Source organism: Morone saxatilis, unplaced genomic scaffold, assembly GCF_004916995.1.
Source record: "Morone saxatilis isolate NCDOM2014 unplaced genomic scaffold, NCSU_SB_2.0 Contig6, whole genome shotgun sequence".
NCBI classification, from domain to species: Eukaryota; Metazoa; Chordata; class Actinopteri; family Moronidae; genus Morone; species Morone saxatilis.
In genome coordinates this window covers 9254425-9271544 of record NW_023340206.1, presented here as the reverse complement: position 1 = coordinate 9271544, position 17120 = coordinate 9254425, and the positions used below count along the sequence as shown (strand labels likewise).

The 17120-nt window shown below is 41.8% G+C and overlaps 1 protein-coding gene across 3 annotated transcripts in view; it reads right to left on the bottom strand.

The window, feature by feature from the left end:
• stk11ip (serine/threonine kinase 11 interacting protein) overlaps positions 1 to 14592 on the bottom strand; it is a 21787-nt gene extending 7195 nt beyond the window's left edge. The window contains exons 1-22 of one of the 3 annotated variants that reach the window (XM_035677573.1): positions 14425 to 14592; positions 14160 to 14218; positions 13566 to 13768; positions 13248 to 13322; positions 13031 to 13126; positions 12829 to 12936; positions 12667 to 12738; positions 12417 to 12546; positions 11880 to 11983; positions 11682 to 11771; positions 11133 to 11174; positions 10727 to 10894; positions 10555 to 10636; positions 9833 to 10327; positions 9509 to 9729; positions 9127 to 9237; positions 7987 to 8221; positions 6243 to 6400; positions 5892 to 6147; positions 3973 to 4082; positions 2443 to 2540; positions 875 to 1056 (exon numbers count right to left, since the gene is read on the bottom strand). In XM_035677573.1, the coding sequence (XP_035533466.1) occupies positions 875 to 1056; positions 2443 to 2540; positions 3973 to 4082; positions 5892 to 6147; positions 6243 to 6400; positions 7987 to 8221; positions 9127 to 9237; positions 9509 to 9729; positions 9833 to 10327; positions 10555 to 10636; positions 10727 to 10894; positions 11133 to 11174; positions 11682 to 11771; positions 11880 to 11983; positions 12417 to 12546; positions 12667 to 12738; positions 12829 to 12936; positions 13031 to 13126; positions 13248 to 13322; positions 13566 to 13768; positions 14160 to 14217 (3094 nt within the window). In that variant the 5' untranslated portion in view covers position 14218; positions 14425 to 14592. Of the gene's footprint in view, positions 1 to 874; positions 1057 to 2442; positions 2541 to 3972; positions 4083 to 5891; positions 6148 to 6242; positions 6401 to 7986; positions 8222 to 9126; positions 9238 to 9508; positions 9730 to 9832; positions 10328 to 10554; positions 10637 to 10726; positions 10895 to 11132; positions 11175 to 11681; positions 11772 to 11879; positions 11984 to 12416; positions 12547 to 12666; positions 12739 to 12828; positions 12937 to 13030; positions 13127 to 13247; positions 13323 to 13565; positions 13769 to 13887; positions 14012 to 14159; positions 14219 to 14424 lie in introns of those variants that run through there. The other 2 variants (XM_035677574.1, XM_035677575.1) reach the window with 2 other exon arrangements.
• Positions 14593 to 17120: the final 2528 nt, after the last annotated feature.

The window sequence follows — 17120 nt, the reverse complement described above, 5'->3', positions numbered from 1 at the left end:
GACTTTTACTGAATGAAGAAAGTATTGAAAAAACTGTATGATATGCTAGAAGATAATACATGAAACAAAGGTTTCCATGTACTTCCAAAGATATTCTTGCTTGGTTGGGTATGAGTGAAAGCTGGACAGAAACAGAGTTGTGGAAAAAGTGGCTCTCTCTAATCAGCATGTCTGTTGACTGAATTTGAAGGGGTTTTTTTTTTTTTTTTGCTTGTAGCCTCAAATTGGTAATATGAAACAGTAATTATTGGAAAATACCTCCATACGTCACAAAATGTAGAATTATGTCTCCTAGAAATGAGCAGCAATACTCCACACGTGCCAAGATGTTTTCCTGTTTTCTCCACATGTTTAGGGGCTGGCTATTGTCAGATTCATTTTCCATATTTTTCCAGGCCCGAGCAGGAGCCCCCCCCCCCCATCTAATAAAAGGTTTTCCTCCCAGCCGTTGGTCCTCCCTTGCAGGCAAGTTAGTCTGGGCAGGATGTGCGCAGTCTGAAAGAACCCAATACCGAGGGGGACAGGGCAGAAATTTGCGTCACATAGCACACATATGGTATAGTATTAGTTTTTGAGGGGGGGGTGGGGGGCAGTTTCTGTAAGAGGAACATGCTGTTCCAATACCTGCCTCAGTGGTTCAACAGTATAACCAAAAAACAAATTAGTCCATGGTTTCTATTGTGGCATGTTCCCTCAAAGGGCCCTGAGGAAAGTGCTGAAACCAGTGTAACCAGTAAGTACAGAGGGAGCTGAGGTCACTGAGTTTCTCTATGTGACTATATTCAGAAATGAAACTTCTTTTTATGTGTTTTTCCATATGTTAAAGAAAAACTGTTTTCCACTTTTGCTTGTATTAGGCAGTGTTTCCTTTTACCTGTCAACAGGCCAAAGAAGCGCTTGCAGCGTAAACTGTCCCTCACGAGAAGAGTGTAGGCCACACCGCCGTCTCCAAACTCCATGTGGATGCTCTGAGAGCCTAGCCCCACCTCCAGGTAGCTGAGCTCCACGATTGGGTGGCTGTCCCGCTTCTGTAGCCAATCAGAGAGCTGGCCTGTGCTGGGAGGAAACAACGTCAGGCATCAGAAAGTGCAGAAAACGCGGCATCAGTTAGATGGATTAGATGGAAATGATCTCTGACACTTGGAGGTGTGACTGCCAGAACAACACTTTAAAATGTGTTTGCTAAAGCCAACGTTTACACAACACAACTTGAGCTAATAACTCATGTAAAACCTCATTTTTTTTAAGGGGTTGAAGATACATGGTCAAAATAAAAGTTTCTTGCACAGTGCCGAGAACAAGAGGAATCAGTTCCTGCGGTCTGAATCACAGTAAGTTTGCAAGAGCATTCATGGCACAGGCTCATGTCTGAGGGAAATGGATCTTGTTTTGACGAGAGAAGAAAAGCTCTTCATCTTAGTGATGGAGGAGAGAAAAAATAACAAAGGGGCGAAAAACTAGGAGGAGGAGAAACGGCTCCGCAGTCCACAGACACTGCAAGGTCAATGTGTTCTCAAGATGTGACCCAGAAACCTGGGCAGGTTATGCAATATAATCCACATCCTAAGCGGAGGGTGTGGAACTACACACCCGAGTTGAAAGTCATAATTGTTAACTGCAATGTGGCGCCCTCTTTTGAATCACTGTCCACACCAGCAGGATTTGATTACTCTTTTGATAAATTGGAATGTGTTGCGTCAATGTCTCACTGACTTAGCTTTAATCTTCTAAGTTATCTGTAAGAGTCCTACTTTACCTAACTTGAGCATTCATTTATTTCATATTCTTTTTTCTCTTTCCTTTTTGGTAGTACACAACACCTTTAGAAGTCGAGGTACACCAGCTCTTGGTGACACCTAGAAGTTGCTTGACATCATATTACTAACTTTACTCTGTATATGTGGCACCTATTGCACTATTATAAGATAAGATAAGATGTTCCTTTATTGATCCCCCCTTGGGAGAAATTTGACACAGCAGCACAGGGGAAATACAGTGCAGAAAGTACAGAGTGTAAAATTACAGTCAAGAATGATAAAATTATAATATATTATAAAGATGTAACAGAAAATATAAAGACCATAATTACAAATATATACACTATATGCAGTAGGTATGGTGTGCAAAAATATTTTAAACAGGTTTTAACTAAACTGTACATGTGCAAAGATTGCATGTCTTTTTGTCCAGGAAGAGGATCCCCATTAAGGGATTATTTGTTGAGGTGTTCCTTTTACAAATTCAGGGTCTAAGGATTTTAAAGCCCACTGAGACAATTTTGTGATTTTGTGCTAAACTGAATGAAAAACTGAATATTTTTGTAGAAAAGAATGATACCTTTTCTTTTCCTTTACAGCTAAAATTCCCACATAATTCATTCCTACATGTATGATAAATGCAAAAAAATATTTCTGTGTTTGTGCATTAAGTTGCTCAACTCACTGGGTTTCTGATGTCATTTCCAAGAAATAGAGTTGCTGATTTGTCACCACCAACAGAGAGGGAACCTCCCCTGGCTCCCCAAATTTGACAGCGGACATCTGACGGCACACAGAAAAAGGGACACATGACATAAAGACTGATTTTTGAAGAGCTGCTTGCACCTGTGAATATGTTGTTCTACAGCATAATAATGATCATAGCTCTACAAATTCAATCCTGAAGTAATAACAACCATATTCTCAGCTGACACCAGTTTTCACAAGCTCCTTAGGGTTTAAAAATCTAACCTCTAGATCAAGGTCTTGCTTAACTTCCTCTAAAACAACAGAAGAAGAAAAAGCACAAGTGAAACAGCGAGCTGCCCCTGTCACTGGATAAATAAACAGAAATGAGATGAATGGAGGAGGACCTCCTGTTTCCAGCTGTGGTGTGCTCGGCCCTGTCAAGCTCTTTGCTCCTCATCCAGGTGTCTGACAGAGAAAAGCAATAGCCTGCTGATCTGAAGAGCTCCCAGGATGCATTGCATATTAAAAAGGCTCAGAGAATGCCGAGTGACAGCGGGGGTCAAAAAACTAGTCAAAAAAGCTACAAAAGAAGAAAAAAAAAAAAGATGGGGGTTGAATGGGCTCCTGGGAGAGTTACTGACTGCGTTCATCTTGGCTGACTGAGACGAAACCGCAGCTCAAGTGTTGTAGGTCTTAAAGTTGTCACCACCCATTAAGCAGGGATCTTTGGGTCGTCAGAGGGATACGGTAGAAGACTTTTTAAAATCACAATCACAAAACAAACAATAACAGCAACATAAAAACATTGTCCTGTTAAATTTGAGTGATCCATCACTGGCGAAATTCTGCTGAAACAGCGGAGTCTGGCAATAACATTTTTCCCTGCCTTAATATTAACTCCAGTAAAGATTTAAAGCCCCTGAAAACCCACAGTATGTTCTCAATCGGCCTCTTACTGTGAGCGAAGGAGTCCCACATGAACACATTTATTATTTCACATTAGAGATTTGAGAATTTCATTGTTGTTTTTTTGTCCTTTGTAATTTTTTTTCCTGGCTTTTCTGGCTTGTAAGGTGGGGCTCAATTAGACAGGTGAGTTCACATATTTCCATGCACCAATAAGCGTCTGTGATGACAGTTATGGAGTTGTTTGCTTATGTTGTCAGCATTGCATGTTATATATGATCCAACTACACCAACACATTCCTGAGTCCTGAGTGTTAAACTCAACTGGCTAGCTTAGCTTAACATAAAGACTGTAAACAGGGAGACACTGGCACTATCAGAAGGAAACAAAATCTACCTACCACCACCTTTAAGCCTCACTGATTAACACGCTATATCTTGTTTGTTTAATCCATGCAAAAACTCAGGTGTAAAAAAGTATTTTCGGGGTTTTTTTGGGGGGTTATGTTCCAAAATATTTCTTGCAGTCCACTGCTTGTTGCTAAGGTAGTATTGGAATATTCTATGGTACAGAGAAAACATGCTTTCTTTAATATTTATAAGCCTTACTTTTACATACCTTGAGGAAAGAGTGAAGCTCCTCTTCCTCCTCGAAGACCTCCACATCCAGGAAAAGCTGTAGACGATGGTCCACCGCCTCATAGTCCTCAGACAGTAGGTCCAAATCATCTACAGAAACATCGACAACATGTCTTTTTTTGTCTACTATCTCTCAAATCACATCTTGCATTAACAGATAAGCCATAGTTTCCTGGCAGCAACGTGGAGACTTACATATTTATTGCCTTTTATGAAACCATAGCCAGATTTTATTGCAGCACACTGTAGCATTAGCCAACAGCCCTCACACAGAAAGGCATTTAAGAGCAATAAATCCACCAATGAACAGCAATGGAGGCTATTTGAACACTGATGAATGGTTACAGTTACTCAAAGATGACAGGGCTCGGACCTGCAGAGGCCAAAACAAACCCAACGTCTTTCATTTGCAAAGAGTGCAAACAGATCAGAATTGAAAAAAAAAGCCTTTGAACCTTTCAGACAATGTCCTTTGCTGAGAAGAAAGGTGTATGTATCCACACACACACACACACACAAAGGTGGATTTGTCTACAGAGACAAAGCACGTCTTCAGAAAGAAGTAAAATAAGGCCTCAGCTCCGCAACAATGGGTGCCCTGTGTCACCCTCCCAAAAAAAAAGAAGACACTATATTCAGTGTCAGTGTTTTTAGGATGAGTATAAGTTGTCTCCAGTGTGAGACAGGGGTTTCAGAAGGACAGATTACATGGTATTGGCAGCGCAACTACAGTATTACAAAAAAAAAAGAAAAGATACAGAAAGCTATTATTACGACTCAGCCCTCCCTCTCTTCGGCTTTCATTCCTCTCCCATCACTTCCAGTAATGATTCCAATCTGTCTTTTTGCACATGTGGTTCATCTAAAAATGGCAGACACATGTGGGAGAAATCAGATGCTTTCAGAGATACAGAGCGAAGGATTTCTGTGCCACACATTATCCACAAGATCCAACTACTTCCCATCTCCGTTCACTTTCAATTAGGACTCAAATATATCTTTAGGAAAGGCAAGGACACTGTCGTAAACAGTTATACCACATGACACAGTTGATGTGTTTGACAATGACCATATGAACTGTACAATTCAAATCAAGTAATAAGATACCATTTATATTTTACTGCTGTTTGGGCTTTCCTCCAACAAACCTCTGCCCTGCCAACATCACAATGTTATTATGGAAGTAAAAAGTGTACGGCTAGACAAGATTTGTCTATTTATTCTAATCCATTAACTGTTTCAGTTGTTTCTACAAGCTTTTAAAGTGTAAAGATACATGACTGTAAATTTTTTTTTTGTTTAATGGTAAATTTTGAAGACGTTACGACATGTTATATATCAAACCAGTGGTTACAGGCTGGTGCAGTTCAAAAGAGGACCATGGGTCCATTCTGAGTGCGTCTCAATTGGGTCAACTTTATCCCACTTTGTCAAATTTAGCACTTTTATTTTGAAGTACCATGTCCCTGTTCCTAGTAAAAATAACTTTTCTTTTCTTCTTATATCATTTTCAGTTTCAGTTTTATTAATCAGGACTATTTATGCTGTAAAAATGATTTAAATGTGGTTTTCAGCACTATTTACACTCTCTTGCAGCAATAATTATTTTAGTTTTCATTTTGAGACAGGAAGGCACAGTAGCTACCAAAGGCTTTTTTAATATGAAGGTTAATTATTGGTTGCAGCCCTTAAGCGGCCACTTTCTGCAGGATTCACCAAGTTTAATCTTGACTTTGTAATACCACATGGAATGCAATTAAATACCTGTTTCGTTCGGGTTAAGGTTAGGGTAAGACTTAAGATTTTTTAATCCCTTGGACAGCCATTTTTCTTTTCTGAGGAAACTGAATTGATGCTTTTTGAGACGTTTCACCTGCAAACACCATGAAAAAAACTCACCATTGGGGGTGGATCTTCCCGCAGGTTGGGCTTGGACTTCAGGTGGCGTAGCACCTGTAGCTGCGTAGTGGTAGCTTCCAGCCAGATCCTCTTTACTTTGGCAGTCTGTGTTGTAGGAGAGGCTGGAGGTGTCAGCTTGGCCTTCCCCAATGAAGAAAGAGCTTCCCTGGGCAGTAATGAAGGTGGGATCTTCTGTAGTGGTGGAGGCTTTGAGGATAGGACTACTGCTAATACTGGCATCTGTGTAATCATCCTGCTGTGATAAAGATGACACAATGACATGATGTGATTTAACTTACAGGAAAGAGGAAAAACAGACAGAGGAGAAAGTGTTTTAGAGTTTAGAAAGACCTTATTGGCACTACGAGTGCTCGGGGTTATATCGAGATGATCGTCCTCACTCTCCGGCCTTGATGAGTGACGGATGGGCGTACTGCTGTAGGGAGTTGACTGGCCAGCCAGCTGGACCACATGATCGCTACCACAATCTGGACAAATATGACTATTTCCTGAAAAAAAGAGAAATATATACAGGAAGTTGCTTCCAAAAAGCAACATAATGGTCATTGTGAAAACATCTCAATAGTAGACATTGAAAAACGGTGTGGTAACCCTTATTGTCATTCATCAAGTAGTTTTTTATTTTAAAATAAAATGTTAATGTCAATCTTAATCCTATTTTTTATATTTATATCTATATACTGTATACCTCTTACACAGCATTAGTATACGGTTGCATTTCAAAACTATATCATGTGTCAATTAAAGAACATGACACAACCAAATGACTTAAAATACAAGAAAATGCACGGAAAAAGCAAGCATGCATTTATACCTTTATACCACCTCCTCATGTGAGGAAGAAACAGCGTTTTGTATCTGCAGGGCTTGTATTTGTGCCACAGGCAAACAAGCGTCTAAGTTCAGACACGTGCGACTGAAAAAGGTATGTAAAGCAGACTAAACACACTAACAAAAGAGCACTGCTCCAAGAAATCCACGAAACATCTGTTGAACAAAGCCTGTGCGTAGTCTGTGCGTGCCGGAGCAGGTCTTAATGTCAGGTTTGGTCAAAGCACTGGGAGGTGGCTGCTGGAGCGAATGCTGCTGATTATAGAGGTGGGAACTCAGCGGAGCGGGCCGCTTGGCAATAAAAGAGAAGAGATAACTCCTGGGATGCTTGTCTCCAGCCCACCTGAAACCAAAATTTGTTTTGGGAACATATGGGAGCCTACAATGGGAGCCTCATAGCTGAGGAGGAGTCATGAAGTGTTTTGACGTCAAATATAACTTTTTTTTGCATGGATGTGGCGACATGGCAAGTGAAATGTGTGACCTTCTCTTCAGCGTAATCTTTAATTTTTGAACAATAGACCTGCTGACACTGATTAAATGAGTGTGAAAGTGCTAGTTTTAGTGGGAAAAAGTAATTTTTTTTAGGGTATAAGCCTGAGCATGACTCATCTGAGACTGTGCGTGACTCAGTGTGAGGGAGGAATCAGAATCAAGGCTTTGGTGCGTGGGTTTCTTTCACATCTAGAGATGACAGATATAGGCTTAAGTCAAACATCCGTTGCTTAGACACCATTTCACCTATGAGTTGGCATTTTTTATCAAATGTTCCATTGTCCAATTTTATTTGAAGATGCCTTTTAACATATAGTCAGTGATTTGAATCTCTCTTTTTGCATCCCTGCTTTACTCTAAACATTAACAAGTGTATTGTTTTGTTTTTTTTGCTTGTGTTTTATTTGTGCATGTTAATTGTCTTGTTGTTGCTGTTTGTTCCTCTTGTTCCTTTTATTTTTAGGGCGCTTGTAACATCTTGCCAGGGTCTACAGATGGAAATTGGATTTTCTGCCGATACAATTTATGCCAAATAAACATACAAAATGAAAACAAAGAGAGAAAATGAAAAACAGCAAGCAGCTTTTGCAAATGTGAAATATACTCAACAACAGTAGTATTTAAAAGACCACATTAGCAATATAAAAAGACAAGGAAAAAGATGTGGTAAATTCTAAAAGCTAAATAACCTTTTATGTGTCTTGTTGCTTCAAGGCCACTGTAAATTTAATCTTTTCATCACACTTACCTTTGCTGTCATTATCACACTCTCTCAGCTCCTCTTCATCTTGTTCTTCTTCCCCTGGTAGCATTGCAGCCCCTCTCCTCCGCGCTCTCCCCTCCGCCTCTTCCCCACCGCCCTCTCCCTGAAGCGTGAACTCTGACCTGCAGCGAAGGCACTGCAGACGAATGCAACTGGTGCAGAACTCTGAGTCACGCCGCTGGTTCTCCTCAGCCACATGTGACAGCACGTCAGTCAGAGCCTGGTCAGCAAAAAAAAACAAAAAACCTCTTGTTTTTACATTGTGATAGTTACAGTACACTGTACACTGCCATATAAAAAAAAAGTTGATTTATGATCAACAAAAGTGAGCAACCACACAGAATACAGTATTTTCTGGTCAATCTCATCAGCTGAGAAAAGTTGTCAACTTGCTGATCTGAAGCTTCCCCTCTTCCTAACTGATGTTTTGGTCACAAAAAGCACTTTGCAGCTGTAAACTAGGAACTGAAGGAGCTACATCGAGCTACTCAAAGGGACAAAACTCAGTAGAGCTCAAGGACAATTTGAAGCGGTGTATCATAGCTGGCACTGTAGGAGAAACTGTTTGAGTGGTTCTGTAAACAGTAGGACAATCTGTCTTGTGCCACCAGCAGCTATGAAAAAGTTAAAGGTGTTGGGGTTTTATACTTGTTACTTTAGCTGGGTGTCTGTTTATAAAACACAATTCTTAAATTTTCTGACTGCTCACCACAAATCTGACAAAAAAAACATCACATACTGGAATTGGTGTTGGCTCCGTGTGTTACAATTATATCTGGCAAAAGAGTTGATGTTGCACAATGTGACCAAAGTTTCAAACATGGTAGTAAACATGGTACAGACTGTGCTGCTGGATGCTGACGTCACTTTGAAAAACAAAGGTAACAGTTTGAGTAGAGGACAGCCTGTGAGCATGACCAGACTGGTACAAGGCGTCCAAGGAGTCAGTGGGTGGGTATGCTGATTTACGTGTGAGACTAGTACATCTTGCATCTGAGTTTTAAATTGTCATCTTACAAGATACAAGTTTTCTAATATTTCCTCTGAAAGGAATCAAATATTCCCTGGACAACAGAACAGGAGAGTGTGTTCATGAATTTCTGTGTGTGTGTTATTATTATTAACCTGCAGTGCCTGCTGTGGATCATCGTCAAGCAGCACGTAGCATCTCCTCCTTTTCTCCCTGCTGATGTAGTCGAACTGAAGCTCGACCGCTGGAAGCATCTCTTCTGTCTCCTGAGAGAAAGAAATAAAGTCTTTGGAACAATGTGTCCTTTCACTTAGGCCTTCATGCCCTATGATTGAAATAAATATCACAATATTAATGCAGTGAACTGCGTTTGACCGTATTTTTTCTAATCTGTGTTAAAACAGACAAATGATTAAACGCTTATTATTTTATCTACCTCTTTATATTCTTTTTTTTTTTAATACAGTAATGCAAAAACCTCACAAATCATTTCCCATCCTTCCATCTATTTCTCCATTCCTCCCTTCCTCCTCTCACCCCTCGGGTCCAGGCAGCCACTGTGGTCTCCACCCGAGCCAGGCTGCCGAGCTCCAGGCGGCATCTCTCCTGGCCGCGCTGCGTGTCCACCTCCAGCACCAGGCCCTGTTTGATGCACAGGAACACCTCTTTCCTCCTCGTCCTCCTCTCCCCCTGGCCCTCGCCGTCTTCTTCCTCTTTGTCGGATAAGACACCCACAAGTAGGGGGTGACACAAGTCCACTAAGAAGAAAATAAAAAAGAGAAAAGAAAGGACATCAGAAGAGCAAATATAGGAGTAATGATTGTCTCTTTGTGTTATTGTACAGGATTTGCACTACCCTACCTCCCAGATCCTCCTCCTCTTCTTCCTCCTTGGTGTCTGTGCTCTCCACTCTAGCCGACCTCTGGGACTCCGGACTCGGCCCAGGTGAGCTCACCTCTCCCTGGCCTGCCACCGGGCCGTCCTCCAAGGTGGACTCCGTGAAGCAAGAGCTGTGACCGAGCCACTGTAGAGTAGACTCTGTTTCCTGGTCTTCATCCAGGTTGGACGTCTCTAACCTGGGTTCTGATGAGAGGAGCGGCGGGGGGAGGACCTCTGGGACTTTCAGGGATGGTGGAGACGGCTGATGCCCAGGGCTGGCGGACGGATGCAGGGTGGAGCTGTGGCCGTTGGAGAGGGGCGGGTGGTGAGGAGTTGGCTGGTTGGTGTTGATGGCAGTGGTGATGGTAGAGGGAGAGGCTCTATCTAGATGATGCTGGTACCTCAGCCAGTCCTCACCAAGCTGCTCTCTAAAGCTGGACATGCGCTCAATCTCGTGCTGGTGGGGAAGGACAATGCCTGGTGGAGAAAAAAAAAACGTATTAAGATTTATGTTTTAGATTTCTATTTAGCTGAATAAGCTTTAATTTTGGTCATTAACATTACAAACAGGTAGTTGTTAAAAGTAGAGGAGACACTGTGAGCTGCTGTACTAAAAGTCAGGGAGAAAAGGGAGTGAATTTAAATATATGCTATGATACTACAAATGTAGAATCACATTGGACGAGCACGCGTTTACAACCCACCCTCTGTGGAGGAAATCAGCCTGGGCTCGTAATCCGTATCACTGGGCTCGGATATGCTGGCCCGCCGCACTTTCACCTTACTCTGAAACACAAAATAGTTTGAACAAAAAAATATGTTACAGCACAGAGAAAGATTACAATTTCAAACAATGAGCAGCAGTAGCTTTCTTACTCTGGATTTCTTCTTCCGAATGTGTGACACTCCCACTTCTGCAGCTGACACACTATCACTAAGCTCCCCAGCACCGCTGGACACTTCCTGGTTGCTCCGTTCTGGTGGCATGACAACTGGATGTGAAGTCTGTACCTGCACGATCAGCTGGCCTGGTTTTGGCAAAACCTGCAGAAGAGAGTGGTCCAATATTAGACTACTATTAACTCAGAAGAAGAGAAAGTATGATTTATGTGTTATCAATGTACTGCATCTCTCTGTAACATACTATACATGTATAAATAAATGGATATTATACCTCAAAATCATGCAATTGAACATCATTTTTAACAAAAAAAGGTCTGCTTCTGTGTCAAACGCAATCCCCCCCAAAAAAAACAAATAAGTTTTCAAAAGAGAAACTTACTGATAACTCAGACGAGGACAGCCGGGTGCCATCAAGTTTGAGCTGGAAAGAAACAAAAGAAGGAACATTGGTCACATTGTTCTCAATCAATTCTCCATTAGTCATCATCAGTAGGGGCCTGTTGATGATTTACAACCCAATATGACAGAAGATCAGCAGCCAGTGGGAGCCTGCAGTGCAGCCGGTCATGTAGAAACACCTTGTAGTTAACACATGGTAGACAGGAAGCTGTTTTTGAGCTGTTCTGTCCTCTAAAGAGGCTTTCAGATAAATCAAGACATAACAACAGCTGCTATTACTGTCTGTGACAGTATATTTGAAGATCTCAGCCTACCCCAAATATACCATTTTTTCCATTTTAATTTAAATGTTTCTGTCTTCAGCTACTGTTTTGTACTACAGCTGCTAACATGCCATTGGTGCTGCTGCCTTGATGTCTAAAACAAACGTCCTTGCAGGAAACTTTTATACTGATCATCTTTTTAATGCTTCAGCATTCTGCAAGTTTTATAAAATGGTGCACAAAGTCTAGCTATAATTATCACTCACTCTAAGGTTTGCAGCCTTTGGGGAGAGATGTCGGACGGTGCAGTTGCGGTGGGTCTTCTGGAAGTACAGCGGGTTCCCCTCCAAGTTCAGCTAAAAGAAGACGGAGCGTTTTACAGTGCGTTGTCTCACATACACCTAAAGAAAATAAAACATGTCCACTTAATGAGAATACTGGAGCCTTCGTGCGTGTCTCCTTACTGTGTTGAGGCAGTGCAGCAGGGAGAGAGGAGCCAGCTGGGAGTGCTCCAGCAGGAGGTTGTAGGCCAGGTCTAAGTGCTGGAGCGAAGACAACTGCTCAACACCTGTTTGATCAGACAGGAAAAGACTCTCAGAGATGATATCAAGAACACAGAGCATAAACAATGCACGCACTCCAATGCAAGTGCAGTTCATGGAAGAAAAGAGCAGCTCAAATATTTAATTTGATTATCATGCTACTCTCCTCTCTCATCCAAACAGACGTAATAATAAGGTGTAAGGTTATCTAATGCTTCACTGTGTGACAATAAACAATATCCAAGATGAACAGAAGGACTTCCAAAACAGTGGAAGGTTGGGGTCACTGTCAGAGAAAGTCTACTGGCTCGTAACAGATTTGAGTTTGTGTTCCTTCTTTTTTTAGTTTTCATTGGCCTACTCCTCCCTAAGCTCTGTGAGCGGATTCACCGACTACTTTCTCTTATCGTCTGTGTTTAAAAGGACAAGAACAAGACTGTCAGTGTCAGCATGCTTTACCGTTTATAGTCTCCAGTTCATTGTTTCTGAGGTTGAGTGTGAGGAGTTTGGCCCTGGCACTCAGGCCCAGCGTTGGCGCCCTCTGCAGGCAGTTGTAGCCCAGGTTCAAGTGCTCCAGTTCACTCAAGGGCTGGGAAACAGCAATGAGGACAAAAGACATAGACAGAAGCAGAACAAAGGGTCACAAGCCTGAAAAGAGGGAAATGTATTTTCTAAAACAGTGTTTCATTATAATTAAACAAACAGAAACCTTTAGAAATTCAGCACACTCCCGAATCTTGTTATGGCTTAAATCTAAAGACTTCAGGACGTTCAGTAAACTCTACGGAAGAAAGAGAAGAGAAGGTTGAAGGCAGATTACAGCAGCTAAAAAAAATCAGTAATGATGCATCTGTTTGGGTCTTTGTCTCACTAGTGACTGGTCAAGGCAGACAATGGAGTTGTAGCTGAAGTTGAGGGTGTGCAGTTCCAGCCAAGGCAGTGCAGAGCTCAGATCCCCTCCACACAGGGAGAGCAGCTCCTAAAAAAGACATATATCACTCTGAGCCTCTCTTTTACAGCCATAAGTACACTAAGTGACACTTGCTATAAAGATGAGTGCAAAAGAAGAGTACCTCCAGGGAACTGAGGCTCTTTGAACACGTGAAGACCTCCAACTGGGAGTAAACCCCTCTGAGTCCCTCTAGACAGTGTGGAGGGATTCGCTTCAGCTGGTATGGAAGAGAGGGAAAAAGAAACATGTGAAAATGTTTCAGGACAGATGTGGGGAAGACGCAGGAATGGAATAGAAGAGATTAAGTAAAGAAAATGAAGACAGGGTTCATACTCTACCTCCAAACCCTTCAAAGACTTGAACGGGAAGATTTTCACCACGGACTGAAGTCTGTCCCCTGGTGGGTTGATGAGCTGTGTTAAAAAAAAAAATAATAATACATACAACCTTTTTAGAATGATGGCTCAGGATACGATAACTCCTGTGAAAGTAAACACACCACAGAGAATGCCTGACCAAACTCTGGGGGTCCTGGCACCAAAGGGGGGGTCTACTAAATCTTACAATAACTACAAATGTCCACTTGGGAAACTTTTTAAAAGGTAAAAAAACTGAACTTGAGACCACCTGACCAACCTTTAGTGGTCCTTGCTCACCTTGAGGGAGATGGTCTTCTGCAGGACGTCAAACAGGAACTGCAGCTGGAGCAGGGAAGCGGTGTCGGCAGGGTGGGAGGGCAGTGCGAGGAAGCCATGCTGCTGGCTCCTGGACAGCAAGTACTGCTCAAACAGCCTGGTGAGCTGCTGCAAGCTGGCCGCCGACAAGGTCAGCGTACTGCTGCCATCCAGCACCAAGTCTCCTGGAGGTTGGGAGAGAGACGGTTCATTTAAAGGAATCCAGCAACCAATTTCACACAGCAAACTGAGCTTAAATTTCAGAGTCAGAGTGTTGTTTCTACTGCGCTCCTGGTGGACATACTGCAGATGTGAAACATGCTGCTGGTAGTGTGCAGGAATTCAACTTTTATGCAAATGAACTTCAAGATCACAGATCAGCAAAGCTCAGGCTGACACAATAATAGCTGCTCTTCACAATGTCAAGCTGTCTGTTGCTCACGTTGTCCAACTAAGTGTCAGTCCGAGTTAACACACCCACAGAAAGCGAGCAACCCTGCTGCTGCTTTTCTTGAATTGTGCACCCTTTGTCACCCAAACGAATGTGTCCTATTTAACCCCACTTCTTCACTGTACCATCATTCCGGAGAAGTGTGGCCAGGCTGTGTACGAGGCCACTGGTCGACACAGCCATCCTGAAACAGACAAGGCATAACGTCAGCGCACTACATCAGACAGAAAACACAGTATTCCTCCCACCTTCTGTTCAGCAGCCCACATATACAACAGTTGTATGATAGTGTACCGTGTTATTGTGCATTTACAGGCTGGCTCTCCACCTGCTGCAGCTCATGCAAACTAGCTGACCAATTTCCTGGTGAGCTAAGCTACAAACGCTTACCTGTGCGGTGACAGACGGAGGAATGGACGGCTGACATAAAGTTCTACCTCGAGGTCAGTGCCGAAGTGGGCTCATTTTTTTGTAAACGGAGGAAAAACAAGCGACGTTTTCGGTGGTTGTTTGTTGTTTCCGTGGTGCAATGCACAGTGATGTTGACATTTTTTTTTTTTTTTTCGTCACATGACCGAACTGCCTAAAGCCTCTACGGTGGCCCCGGTACACCAAAAAGGAGAGTTGTTCAAAATAAGTCGCAACCTCTTCTCTTTCCATACTGTCCAATGTCCAATTAAATGACGAAATTGGAGTGTTTCATGATTTTTAAAGTGTTTCCTATAATTATAGCTTCGTTATCCTCTGTTTGTAAGACAAAAAGGAGAAACAAATGCCATTTTAAATGCTGTCTCGTATTAGAAAACGTATTATGATATAATGATGCCATGATATTTACATGGAATCCCAATTTTAAACATTGGCTCAATCTTAAAAGCACACTAAATAAGTATATTACTGTGGGTTTGATGCTATTGCTCTTAACTAATTACTACAGATAGCCACTGGGGGGCGCACTCTAGCAAGGATCCCAGACTTCACAACACATAGGCCTAAACATATGATAACATGAGTGCAAATGAAAACCTCAAATTGAGTCCTCACTACATACAGCAAAGACACCAGGTCCATCCAACCACTCATACCTCAGACAGCTAACAGCTGCGCCGTGCGTGAGCGGATAGCGTGATATTCTTTTGTTTTATTTTTTGCAGCCTTGTGCAAACGTTAGGTCCATGTTTCAACCTAAAGTCAGACACAGACAACAGAAGCTAATACTAGAGCTTTTGTGCTTCCCAGCTTTTAAGACCCAAGCAATATGGCACAGGCTTTGTGGTGGCTGAGGTTTTTAATAAATGCCAGCTGTCAAATTTACCAACCTGGATCTCACACCACGTCTGCCTGTTGGCAGATGTTGCTCAAACCATATCCGAGTCATGGCACCAATATAAAACAGAACTCGGTTGCTGGTTGGCCAAGGTGTGTGAGTGTTATTTATGCTTACTTTGCATGGTTTAAAGACAGTGTACTGATTTCTGAATAAAGCAAATTAAAACAGTCTGATTTCAATTTGTGCTGCAGGATTAATTTTTTCACAGTCGAGAGATAATTGTGTGACATGAAACGCCTGTTGGATTCTATTGCTTAGAGCTTCTGTCACAGGAAAAACAGTAGGCCTATGTCAGTGTATAGTGAGCTGACATCAGCATATAACCAGGCTGAGAGCTTCAACTGGACTCTCACACTGTAGACCCATTAACTGAACACATTAGGAGAGCGGTTTTCGGCAGGTCTTTATTTTGTTTCATTGGGGAATACGTAACGCTGTGGCTCCATAACAGATACTCCACAAAGATTTGCATGACCAAATAAAGCAAGAACTTTCCTAATTTGCACATGCATCACTTGTTGCTAGGCAGCAAACAAACACACTGACACACACACACACACACACACACACACACCAGCATTTTTCCATTTGGGGCATGTGATGTGAACATTTCCGTGTAAGGATTCATGTACTGTAATTTGGTAAACATTTCCATTCAGGGAGATGTTGCACGTTGCACCAGTTAAAAAAGCTTTTTTTATTTTATTTTATTTTTTTACCCATATGAACTCTTTCTAATGCATTCACATAAAAACGCTTCGCAACCCAATTTCCAATGACATTTTTAGTTTAGGACATATATACACAATCCAGCTGTTTAGTCTGACCTGTATAACATCATTTTGTACAGATCACTCTAATCAGATGATAAATTACTTTTCCAACCGCCTACTTATTGCCTCTACTTATCTAATCAGTAGTCCAAGCAAAGGGAGCCTTAATTAAGTACACTCAAAGCCAAACACTAAACAGTGCACTTAATGGTGGACTCGCAAGGGGGATGGGGTAAAGCGGATAGATCGGCCATCCCTGGTGCCTCAATTTTTGTATTTTAAAAAGCAGCAAACGTGCCTTCTTGGATGCCCCTATGATAGATAAAACACCATAGAGGAAATACAGGCTGGTTCCAAGCCGGTATAAGAAGAAGAGCTAATTTGGTAGAAAAAGGTGCCTGAGTGTGCTTCACTATCAAGGTCTGAAAAATGACCTTGAGGATGTCTTTAGTGATCTGCCTCCGTTGATAAGAACCCAGTATAGAGCCACAGAGCCACAATTACTGTAACACTATACATTGTTTTATTTGCTTTCAGAATATGCATTTTTTGGATTTAGAGACTGTCGTTCGACAAATTAAAGCGTGTTTAAAGGAAGACACTACAGTCTCTGTAACTTTTGTACTTCCAGAAACCCCGCTGTAAGGCCTAGAAGCTCCAAATCAGGCTGGATAAAGTGCGGCGTTACAAACGTTAATTGCCTATAGTTCAAATAGATTAGAATTAAAAAATTTGGCTCATTCAGAGAGGTTATTTTGTTTTGGACCAAAGTGGAATTTATGGACATTTTCAGTTGGAGATTTTGGTGTTTAATATGTATATATATTAAAGATTCATGCTATATATGAGTTGTAATTGGCTTACACTTCATCTTATCTTAAAAGCCCTTATTTAATATTTATAAGCAGCATTTAGACATTTTATAGCCCACTGTAGTTGTAAACAGATTTCAAGTGTTGTCAAGTATAACTCACCATATGAGT